Raw genomic sequence first — 12,938 nt, forward strand, 5'->3', positions numbered from 1 at the left:
GACATGGAGCCAAACCTCTGCTGAGGATCAAAGCAATCAGGCAAAATCCTGTGAGACAAGGTGGTCCTCCAAGTATCCTGGCTCTGAACGTCTTAGGGCTTTAAAAGTGATGACCAGCCTTTGAACTGGACTCAGACTGGGAGCCATTTAAGCTGGTGCAGCAACAGAGTTGCATGGTCTAAAAAAAACCCTCTCACTGTCACCTTTTGCACCCGCTGGTTTCCAAATTCATTTTTCTTACAAGCATAGCAGGATTGAACAGGTTGTACTAGTTATTATTTATTTTATTTTATTTTATTTCTATACCACCCTTCCAAAATGGCTCAGGGCAGTTTACATTAAAACAAAACTAAAATCAATTAATGATTAAAATCTAAAACTGTAAGAACAACATAACACCATTATTAAAACCCTGGAAAACCAGGCCAAACCTTTACGGTTTTAAAACAGTTTCAAAACCCTGGAAGGCCAGGCGAAACAGATAGGTCTTAAGGGCTCTCCTGAAGGCCATTAATGAACTCAGATTACAGATTTCTTGCAGGAGTACATTCCACAGCTCAGGAGCAGCTACTTTGCTTGTTTATCCTTGAAAGAGCTTCCGTCCTCTTTTCTTCCTGTTTCTGATATATCTTGGTGGAAACACATGTATGGCAGATATCAGTACAGCCGAACTTACAAGCATCATATATATATATTAAGGGTGCCTTCTTCGGAAAGAAAGTCAGTGACATTCAGTAAATATGAAGCTGATTGTATTTCATCAGTCGTCAAGGGCCTGTTTAGGGGTTGTTGTTTTTATGAGTAGGAATGTCTGGAGGAATGTTGAGAAATACAATTTTCTGTTTCAAAGCTAATGGCTGAGCCACTGCCTACAATTATCAACTGTGAAGGAAATGAGCATTTAGGTCAGAATCTGTTATGAATGTTACTTGGTGTCACCCAAGGAGAGAAAGAGAGGGGCTTTGCATGTCTGATCCAAGATTCTCAGAGCATCAAGGTCATTCCTGACTGCTTTTTCCTGATTCTCTAGTTCAGAGAAGGCAAACAGCAAAGGAAAGGTGAAGCAGATGCAAGGGGTAGAGGCTAGATGAGGAGGGGGTGTGGGAGCCCAACGCTCACGAAACACTAAACTGTGGAACTCCAAACCATGGAACACTAAACCATGGAACACTAAGCCATGGAACCAGCCTTTTGTTAGGCTTAGGCTCTGAGACAGTTAATTTGCACGGTCTCATACATTCAACTAACCACCACCACTGCCCCGCTGCCATCTGGTAGTCCATCTAGTCCAACCTCCTGCTCAATGCAGGAAATCTAGACAAGGAGGATTCCCTGAGAGATGACTATCCAGCCTCTGTTCGAAGACCTCCAACAAAAGAGAGCTCAGTCTCCCATCCCTAGGGAATTGGTTCCATTCTTGGACTGCTATCACCATTAAGAAGTTTCTCCTAATGTTCAAATGAAATATACCCTCCTGTAACTTGAGCACATTAGAGCTAGTCCTGCCTTTCTTTGCCTCTTTCTATATGAGAGCCCTTCAGGTCTTTGAAGAGTACTATCCATTCCCCTCTTAATCTCCTCTTCTCCAGGCTAAACATTCTCACTTCCTTCAGCCGTTCCTCATAGAGCTTGTTTTCCAGTTTTAAAATAAGACACAATTTTCCTTGAAAGACAATTAGTTCCTGTGGTTGCAGGGAGATTGTTAGCTTGAGTTTATTCCAAGTTGACTGCTCCGTTCAAGAGGCCTGGCCAGTTCCCCACATGATCTAAGTATGTGCCTAGAGCATGTCCCAGAGTTTCTGCAATGCTCTGGAATTCTATGGGCTGATGTGCAAGGGTTCCTCAGCACATGGGTCAGCAGAAAAAGTTCCCTGGAAGCAGGAATAATATTTTACAGAAAGATGGGTTGAAAACGTCCCCACTAACTTAGAATGACTTTTTCCACCTAGCATCACTCTTCATGTGTACAGCTACCACAGATCAACTCCTAACTGAGTATGCTTCAGAAGCCAGTGTGACCCCATTTGAACCCTGTGATCTTGTAACCCTAGTTTGAGGCCAACTTCTGTTATGAGTGGCTTTGGGCTAGTTATTTAATCATTATCATATGATGGAGTATCCTCTACCAGAGTTCTTGGTTACTGGGATTCCCATTTATTTTTGACTACAACTCCCATAATCCCCAGCCAAAGGTCATTGCAGTTGGAAATACTGGAAGTTGTAGGCAACAATATCTGGGAATCCCTGTTACAGGGAACATGGTCTAACACCCACCCAAAGTATTGTATGCCATGTTTCAGAAACTTCACAAAGAAGCCTGTATGCATGAAAGGCTCAATTATGCAATATTTATTAACCTTAAAAAAAACAAACACCACACATTTTGGCCGAATTAGATAGCCATTCACCTGTACAGGCTTCCCTGTGATGTGCCTATATCATATATTACTTTTTATGTGTAAGAATGCAGATTCACTCCTCCATTACATAAAAGTCATGAGTTCAGACATACCTGAGCTACCAATGTACAAAACAAGGTGGACAATCCATCTTCTTCTTGTAATTAGGATGGCAGTTGCTAAAAGTAATATAGAACTGAATTCATTTATCTGTATTGTAGAGCCATAGACCATTGCCACATTAAAAAATAACAGGAAATTATGAAATACTAGCTGACCCTGCCCAGAGAATCTGTGTGGTTATGCAATAAGCCTGTGGCATCCCTGCCCCACACAACTCTCTTGCTTGCTCTCCCCCCAACTCTCACTCTCTCTCCCAACACACAACTCTCTCGCTCGCTCTCTCCCTCCCCACAACTCTCTCGCTCGCTCTCCACCTCCCACACAACTCTCGCGCTCACTCTCCCCCCCACATACAACTCTCTCTCGCTCTCCCCCCCTACATTACACTCTTTCTTGCTCTCCCCCCACACTACTCACTCGCTCTACACACCCCCACACAACTCTCTCACTCGCTCCCCCCCACAACTCTCTCACCCACCTGTGTCAACCTGTCATTGTCCAACTGTCCTTCAGTCTCCATTTCCCCGCCAACTGGTGTGGCGGGCGGACAATAGCAACGCATTCTAAAGCTGCCCCCTTCTGCTGAACTCGCTGGCACTTGCTAATGTGGCCCAAATTCCCTGGCGCTTTATGTTGCAGTCTTCCACAAACTGCATCCCCAGTCCCCAAATTCCCTGCTTCACAACCCCAGCCAGCAAACTCCCTGGCTTTCACACTCCTCTCCGGCTGCTGCCTTCCAAACTCTCGCACGCTTTCAGCTAATCGCCTCCCTCCACTCTCTCAGCCAATCGCCTCCTTTCCTCCACCCCCTCTTTCAGCCAATCGCCTCCTTTCTGCCACGTCCCCACACATGGCCCGTCTTGGAGAATTAATAATAAAGATGTATGCAAGATATGATGGAAAACTTCAAAAGACAAACTTGAAAACACATTTAAAAAGCAAATTAAATACGTTCACAAAGAAAAAAAGTGGCCATTGTGAACTGAATAGTCACAGGAGACAATCAAATTAAAGCTAAGCATTTTTAAGACTGCAATCCTACTATTCACATTGACTATGGGGTAAGTCCTAATGAACTCAATGGAACTTATTTTTGCATTAGACTTGCATTGGATTGGACTGTATATTGTATTCAGTTTGTATTCAGTTCTCTTCCACTGAGATTACTGGGACTGCAACATGTTTAATGTGGACTGGATCATGTCCCTCATTTTTAAGAGTAGTTACTGCCTGTGTGACAAGCTACAATCCTCCAACCATTTCCTATGGCACAGTACCTCTGATTTCCATGAAACTACTCAGTGAAAGTGGTTTTGAGGGTTGAAGTGGAACATTTCTTTCATCCGTTTTTCACTCTCACAGTTCAATAAAAAAGATTTTCGTCTTTAAAGTAGCTGAATTGAGCTTTATGGCTTGAGGACTTCGACCACTTTTAACTTAATCCAGCCTTTAATGGAGCATTTAACAAGCTCTGCTGTTTATATCAGCACTTTCTGAACAGGTGACTTACAGCCCAATCCATAACCAGGTTAAGCAGAAGTAACTGGGATTTAAGCCGATTCAGTCTGTTTGCCATCAATGGAAATAATATCTGAATATATCAGCAAACAGTAAAGCAATTAGCCCCTAAAGAGTTCCATTTGGTAAATGGGACTACTCACAAGGAAGCTTGCACCAAATTTTTGTCTGGTCTTGATTTCTGTACCAAAAGCATATCTTTTGCTTGGTTAAAATATTTATTGAAAAACATTATGATTATGTGAATATTCACCTAATTTCAGGCCTGTTTAGAGCCATTCTCTTCCCTATCACTTGTTTTGTTGCCACACCCTGGCTGCTGTCTCCCTCCTTCCTTGATAAGTCACAAGGTTGCTCCCAGCTAATCTGGAATCATAGTGAACTGCAAAACATCATGTTGCTATGTATCCAATCAGATTTGGCTACCTGATTACTGGGGGGCAAGTGAAATCAATTAAGAATGAGAGCAAGGGCAATTTGCATGAATAGGTGACTATTTTGAAAGGAGTGTCAAAAATACCCAACCCAAGGCATGTTTTGATATTGTAAACAATATTAGCAAAAAAGCTGTGAATAGTTTTGGTTCAACCCCAATAATAAAGTTTCGCCAAACGGCAATCCTTTCCCCTCTTTCCAGTTTAAAAAATTACCATGGGAAAAATAATGTTGTACTTGGGAAATGTTTCTTTTCTATTATGCTTATGGTTTAGGGGCCACATTCTCACTGCCAAAAGTCTAGCTGCATTTCAGTTTAATCAGTAGATCAATCAACTCAAGTAGTAACTGGTTAATCAACTGGGTCAATTTAATCAGCAAGGAAAAATTTTAATTAGTGAGGCTGAGTTTTAAGGACACTGAGTTTTAAGGACACAGAACCAATTTTGGTTCTGGTGTGTTATTGTAATCATGAATGCAAAAGAAATGTTAAAGATGCTGCTATGTTACAATGACAGGTGGGTTTTTTTAAAATTAAAATTGAAGTTGTTTCACACTTCCTTCTGAGCTCCATAACAGTATCTATACCAATGTTTTTAAAATGTACAGATTTTTTAAATATAAGAAAGTAATTAATTCATTGGCCAAAGGCAAATTAATCAACAAATATTATTTAATTGGATGATAGTCCTGTTTAATACCAGTTGAGAATTATGTCTTGATGAGTATTATAAAGGCCCATATTCTGTCATTGTTTCTTAATTCATCCAGTTATGTATTTTGTTTTTTAGCCTGTTCCATCTTGAAGTCTCAGAGGTGAAAACAATTAATTGATCTGATTCACACAATCATTCCAATCTCGGTTTAGTGTGGGTTACTGATATTAGTGTGACTATGTGAACCCACATCCAGGTGGTTTATGGCTCGAGATGAATCTGATTCTGCCTTGGCATGAGTTCATACAATCATACTGATGTCGGTAACTCACATTAAACCTTGATTCTAATGATTGTGCAAACCAGAGCATTGTGTACTAGCTGTGAAAGACCAGCTCCAAATGAAAGGTTTCCGACACATGCTTAGGCGCTAGCTTTGTGAACCTCCAGGGGAAGGACATTGTAGTCATCGAGATCTTTATCTAGAGAAGTACACTTGCAGCAATGGGTTGCATACAAGCTTTTCTTTCTTTGTGTATAACTACTATTTTATTTATTTATTTATTTTATTCGTTCAGTTTCTATACTGCCCTTCCAAAAATGGCTCAGGGCAGTTTACACAGAGAAATAAATAAATAAATAAGATGGATCCCTGTCCCCCGAAAGGGCTCACAATCTAAAAAGAAACATAGGATAGACACCAGCAACAGTCACTGGACTGTGCTGGGGGTGGAGAGAGCCAGTTACTCTCCCCCTGCTAAATAAAGAGAATCACCATGTTAAAAGGTGCTTGGCAAAGGCTTTCTCTTGAGCTCTGTGGCTGGCTGGGGTTCAACAGGACTCATTTTTGTTAAATCACCCAACACACACCCCCCATCCCATGCTGGTAAAAGTGCAGCAGTGCATTGAGGTCAGTGTAGTAGGAAATGGCTCTTGCATTGGTGACCCCACCCCCGCAAAGTGACTCTTATTTGATAAATCATTGGTCTAGACAACTCAAATATCCCCCCCCCCATGGTGGTCTGGAACCAATCATGACTTGGCATGCGGGGCCCGAGGTCAATTTTCAGCACATTATTATATTTAAATTTACAATACTCCAGACCAAGTATAATTTTGTCAAAAGTTGGAAGCAAGTTGTCAAACTCATCTATTTCAATACATTTCTGAGAATCTTTCAGCTGCTAATACTCAACTGGTTTATAAAAGTTAGATAACATTTGTGTTTTTTTTAGTTCTAGGGGATCTAAAGATTAGTTGCAAACATGAATGGCACCTTATAGGAATGATAAGAATGAAATCTAACAATGATATAAAATAGCAACAACTTTTATAAGAAGACCTTTGCTTTTTAGATAGCTAGCTAGATAAAGTATTTAATCATATCTTGTTATTTACACACATATTTATCAAAGATCACACAGTCAGTATTAGGCATATTGGCTGCTCCTCTGTTGACATTTCGTTGACTTCACGGAAGCTTCTATTGGCCTGTATCAGTTCTCCATTCTAGGGAGAACAATTTAAAAAAAAGAATGTGATATTGGTCTTTAGCTGCACCTGTCCTCACATCCTTACAGGGAGAGAGTAAGGACTGGTGGATCATACCACATTTGCTTGAATCCAGTGTCTTCCTAGCCAATAAATGTGTCTTTGGAAAGAATGGGCATTTAAAACCAGGTGTCTATGTTCAAATGAACATGGTATAGGCCACTTCATTCTCTGCTTTCTCCTTGAGGGGAAGTAGAGGGATGTGTGTACATGTTTAAGACAATGTACTGCCTGAACAGATCCATCAAGTCAGTGACTGATATCCCCACTAAAATACTCATAAGTAATCCCATTGGCATTAGGAAATTAATAGGACTGCCATGGGATTACTCATAAGTAATCCCATTGAAATTAATCATGAGTCAGGACTACACTGTGCCATTCATTTCAATGGGATTACTCATGAATAATTTAGTCTTGATGTCCGCCAACATTCTGCAGTTATGCAATCAATTCAATTCTGCATTTCAGTCAAAACTTGTGTAATAGAATAAACAAGTGCTACAGATTATTTTCTCCAAATAACATATATTATCATACAAAGAAAAATGAAATGAAATACAAATATGTGTTAATACAGAGAATAGTCCATTCAGTGAACTATTAAATCCTATCATGTACATACTATGTACATATATAACATAGCTGGGGGTGGGGGGAATGTAATACCCTAACATCATTATAACTTGGATTTATTCCTTTATAACAAATTTGATATACTCTGTATACATTCACATTCCAAGCAGAGATATAGCTTATAATATTTATTGCTATTACATTTCCCTTTATCCTATTAAGCCAACAAAATGAGCTAACAACAAATTGAAACATACTACTCTATAGATGTTTTGATGAGTATTTCTATTAGAATTTATAACACATTTATTCCAATTAAGATATATTTTAATTCATTCTGTTATTTTCCTACCTTTACAGAATCTCACTGAATGAATTAGTTTCATTTAGTTTTCTCCAGATTTTTTCTAACTAGCCTGCATAATTAGGTCCATTTGTATCCTTGCTTTTTTTTTTTTAGCCACTTCTATTATTGCTGTCATTAACAAAGAGTGTACTTATTCAAGACTGGTTTCAGGTATGTCTTCCTCTATGTACCTTAATATGAACTGTACACATCAGAACGATGCCACATACATTTAATTATTTAACACACCGGATATTATTTGCTCCAACGAGCAGATTTTTCTCCATGATCACCTCAACATCTTCATATGAAGAGAAACAGCACCAATATGTATCAGTTGCTTGGGGGCTAATCTTTCATATTTTTTTTTCAATCATTAGATGCCATTTATATAGATAGTTTGGTCCTGAGGTCATGGAGCAATCAGGAGTGAGGGGGAGAAGAGACGTCACACCGAATTGTAGTTTTATAAACTTTATTAAAGGCAAATGGTTACAAATAAGCAATTAAGCACACAAATGAATCAATCAATTGATTTTCTTCCGCAGCATAGTGTAGTGGTTTCTAATAACAGCTAAAATGAATATGAATAACAGCAAAAAGCATTTGCTTTCTTACTAGCAATGACCGTGTGTGTGTGTGTGTGTGTGTGTGTGTGTGTGTGTGTGTGTGTGTGTGTGATCTTTGCTGTTCTTTAGCTAAGGCAGTTTCAGTTTTAAGCAAAGAGACATAGGAATGAAAGCCAAGAATCCAAGCATGAGAAAGAGGAGGGGAAAGAAGCGGGGGGAGGAATGGATGAGAAGGAAAGTGCAGGGGAGGGAAGAGGCACCCATTCTGGCCTCAGGCCAGTGGTCCAGAGCAAGTGAGCTGAGACGGATGAAGGAGGAGGGATTGGGGGCGGGGAGAAAAGCTGACAGAATAAGAAGGAAGGAACAGAGACTTTTCTGGGAGGGAGGAGAGGGAAGGAAAGAGATCCATAGGGCAGGGAGGGAGGGGAATTGGACCGGGGTGTTAGTTTAAAAGATGCTGGACTGAAGGCAGATGTTCTGCAGATAATAATTACCAGGTCTTGTAGGTCTGTGTCGGCTGCAAGACTCAAGATGTGGTCTTGAGTGTGCAGGGTGATGTTCACCTGTCCAGGTGTTTTGACAAGGTAGTCGAGTATGCAGGAATGGAGATCCCTCCAATCTTAGAGACTGGAGCAATTCCAGCAAATAGCTAGGCCTGAATTGTCTTCACAGGATAGGGGTTACATACTACTCCTTCCACGAGTGAGAGCATGCCTTCCTTTCCTTGTGTGAGGGGGGTGTTTGTCCCTCTTTATACCCTTCTCTGGGCCTGTTGTCGGTACTTTATATCAGAAATAGTCATATCAATCTCTCTGTGTCTGCAGTCTGATATAAACAACCCCCAGTTCCCCCGGCTGGACTCTCTCCCCATATTTGGTCAAGGAGTCTACCAGTCTTGGGGTGCGTATCCAGCACTTGTTTGCAGACTCAGATGGAGCTGTTCTCAAAACATTCCTGTTTCTGTGTCCAGATCAACAGGCTTGTGGTCACTTCAGAGCAGGGTTGGCGCCTCTCAGTACAGAGAAATGGGTTTAAAGATAGCATGCAAAGTGGGTCAGCAACTAACAGTGTGAATATAATGTACCCCTAAAATATGTAGGTAGCTGATATCTATGTGCAGTTTCCTAAGACCTTCTAAATGTGATAACTCTTAGCATATTTCAAGCTAGTTCCCATGATTTCTCCTTAGCATAGCACAATGCACAAATAAGCTTCAAGGCAGGGAGGGGCAAGTCCCCCTCCCATTGGGCCTTGACTAGAGAATAGACCCTTTCATTCAGTTACTTTGGCTCAGCAGAACCAAAGTTCACACTCCAGTTTCTTGCAAAACAGCAATCCCAGATACAGGCCTTAGCTTAGCCTTTTGGGCCTGCAATGCTGGTCCCAGTCCCACCAGTCTGTTCACCACATTACTTGATATGTAAATATCTTCCGTCTTTGGGGGGAAAAGAGTCTAATGTCTTGCTCTTCCAAATTTAATATATCATGACCAGCCCTTCATCTGATACATTTTCACTCAGTTTAGCTTGGTTTACTCCTTGTTCTACAACAGGGGTTCCCAACCAGCAGTACTTCAGATCTTGCTAAACTACAGCTCCCATCATCCCTAGCTATTGTCCCTGGGAATGATGGGAGTTATAGTTCAGCAACATCTGGAGCATCACTGGTTGGGAACCCCTGGTCTATAATATATATAGTTACCAGGGCATGGTCTGAGGGCAAATTATTCAGTCTCCATGCCAAAGCTAGGCTTGGTTAGCCCGGATGGATGACCACCTGGGAACCCCTATGTGCACTGCCTTGAGTTCCTTGATGGAATCACGGTGGGATATAAATGTGATAAATTGTGTGGACACAACTGTATTATATTATTCATCAACAAATCAGCTCTTCCTTCATAATTATGCTGCTATTATTATTATTATTATTATTATTATTATTATTATTATTATTATTTTATTATTATTATTTCTTGTTTACACAGTCAGACAGGTATTATTGACTGTTTTGTTTTATCCAGACAATTTTATTATCAATATTGTTGTTGTTATTATTATAGATATTGTTGCAAAATATAGGCTGTTCCCAGTAATTTTGCGATGATCTCTACAATAATAACAACAATATTGATGATAAAATTCAGCCATCCCAAGTCCTTGGGAAGGATTAATAATAATAATAATAATAATAATAATAATAATAATAAATTTCCCTGATAACTGCATTGCAATGGTAAGATGCTTTATTGTCCAGTGGCCTTAATTCAAACAAGCATGTAACTACTTAGTTATTGCTTTAATATCCCTTTTCTAATCTTCTCCTCTACCTTCTCATGCAGGACTTTTTCAAAGGGCAATAGCTCAGAGCGGAACTGCTCTCTCCAGCTGGGCAGTCAGTTTTCAGCCTGCAAAATATGCCAGGATGTTGGCTACAAAAGTTGGCTGCAATGTGTCAGATACTGTAGAATTGGTGGAATGTCTACAGAAGAAGCCTTATAGAGAACTTGTTGATCAGGACATTCAGCCAGCCCGATACCACATAGCCTTTGGACCAGTCATTGATGGGGACGTAATACCAGATGACCCCCAGATACTGATGGAGCAAGGAGAGTTCCTCAACTATGACATAATGTTGGGAGTTAACCAAGGAGAAGGGTTGAAATTTGTCGAAAATGTCGTTGACAGCGAAGACGGCATATCTGCAAGTGACTTTGATTTTGCTGTTTCAAACTTTGTTGATAACTTATATGGATACCCTGAAGGGAAAGATATACTGAGAGAAACCATTAAATTTATGTACACTGACTGGGCAGACAGACATAATCCTGAGACGAGAAGGAAAACACTGCTGGCTTTGTTTACTGATCATCAGTGGGTTGCACCAGCAGTGGCTACAGCTGATCTTCATTCAAATTTTGGATCACCCACATATTTTTATGCCTTTTACCATCATTGCCAAACAGATCAGGTACCTGCATGGGCAGATGCTGCTCATGGGGATGAGGTTCCTTATGTCTTAGGAATCCCAATGATTGGTCCTACTGAATTGTTTCCTTGCAATTTTTCCAAAAATGATGTCATGCTAAGCGCAGTGGTGATGACATACTGGACAAACTTTGCAAAAACTGGGTAAGTACTTGATGGAAGGATAGCCTCATAATAGAGATCAAGAATCTGATCACATGGTCACGAGAAGATTGCAAGTCTATGGGAGGAGAGCTGGTCTTGCGGTAGTAAGCATAAATTTCCCCCTTTGCTAAGCATGGCCTCTCTTGGTTTGCATTTGGATGGGTGACTGCTTGTGGGCACCATATTCCTCTTAGTGGCCATAGCTCTGTGATAGAGCATCTGCTTGGATGCAGAAGGTCCCAGGTTCACTCCCTGGCATCTCCAGACAGAACTGGAAACCTTCAATCTTTAGAGACCTGCTATCAGTGCTAGATAATAGTGAGCTATATGGACCATGGTCTGACTCTGTATAAGACAGCTTCCTGTGTTCATAAATCAAGGATCATCTGACAATACAGATTGGGAATCTGATTAAATCCTATCTTATGGTACCCAGAACATGAAAAAAGGATATTTATAAAAATAATAGCTGCCATATGGGTAGTCTTGTAGTCTTCTGTAGTACAATGAAAGAATACTACTTTTATACCTAATTAACTTAGCTTAAGACCAAGAATAATACATGTAAAATGCTTAAGAAGGGAACAATGTAGAAATGAAGAACATGCAGAAGTAACAATTGAGGCCTAGGGAGTGGACATCTTCCATTACTATCCTCACACCCCGAGATGTATGTATATTGACTGATAGCCAGACTCAATTACTCACTAGTCCCACTGAAATTAATCAAAGTTAGTTATGACTTCATCATTATGCATTAATTGCAATGTATTGTTAGTCACCTTGGATACCTGTTATCAGGTAGAAAAGCAGGATATGCATAATTTACATAAACACAAAATTTGGAAACAGGAAACATTTTCCCTGAGTTCATGACTAGCTTTGGGTTCCCTCATTAAGCAATAAGCTGACCAATATATCTTTAGACTAGCCCCACACATACCGGGAAGACTGTCAGTTTTTGATGTGATACCACCTCGTCTTTAAAGGCTAGAGCAGTGGTTCTCTACCTGGGGTCTTCAAGATGTTGCTGTACTACAACTCCCATCATTCACAGCCTCAATGATAGTTGGGGATACTGGGAATTGTAGTTCAGCAACATCTGGAGGACCCCCAGGTGGGGAACCACTGAGCTAGAGTACCTCTGCTTCAGCCAACATCTTGGATGCTGGAGCAGAGGAAGAGGGGCCTGCAAAACCAGAAAGCCCACCCAGTGCTGTGTTTCAGACAGGAGTAACTTGTAGACTGGAGCTCTGAGAAGGAAAAGGATGTGTGGATCTCTGTGCAAGGCCCACACTCCTTTTGCAAGTGGTGGCTGGCACTTGCACTTAAAGGCCAGGCATGAAGAGCAAGGTGGGAAGAAAGCTCCATTGGTCCCTATAGATGTACCCATGGAAAGATGGTTCATGCCCTTGGTGTGTATTACATTTTGAACATGCTGAGTATGTTAAATGTCTGGGTTGCAAAGGGTATGACAACAAAACTGTGACACTTCTTTGTACTGAATTTTGAGGGAGATATAACTTTTTAAGGCAATTTCCAAATGTTTTCAGCAGAGAATGTCTGAAGCAGCAGCTGCATACCGGCTATGAGACTGAGCTTCCGATCAGGGAGTCATGTATTCACATATTATCAAC

At 40.6% G+C, this 12,938-nt stretch overlaps 1 protein-coding gene across 14 annotated transcripts in view; it reads left to right on the top strand.

Moving 5' to 3' along the window:
- The window catches only part of NLGN1 (neuroligin 1), a 987,462-nt gene that overhangs the window by 970,250 nt on the left and 4,274 nt on the right, over positions 1–12,938 (top strand). For all 14 annotated transcript variants that reach the window (XM_053306121.1, XM_053306123.1, XM_053306120.1 and 11 more), the window contains one exon: positions 10,512–11,301. In XM_053306121.1, coding sequence (XP_053162096.1) covers positions 10,512–11,301 — 790 coding nt within the window. The remainder of the gene's footprint in view (positions 1–10,511; positions 11,302–12,938) is intronic.

The sequence above is a fragment of the Hemicordylus capensis genome, chromosome 3 (genome assembly GCF_027244095.1).
Source record: "Hemicordylus capensis ecotype Gifberg chromosome 3, rHemCap1.1.pri, whole genome shotgun sequence".
In the NCBI taxonomy this organism is placed as follows: domain Eukaryota; kingdom Metazoa; phylum Chordata; class Lepidosauria; order Squamata; family Cordylidae; genus Hemicordylus; species Hemicordylus capensis.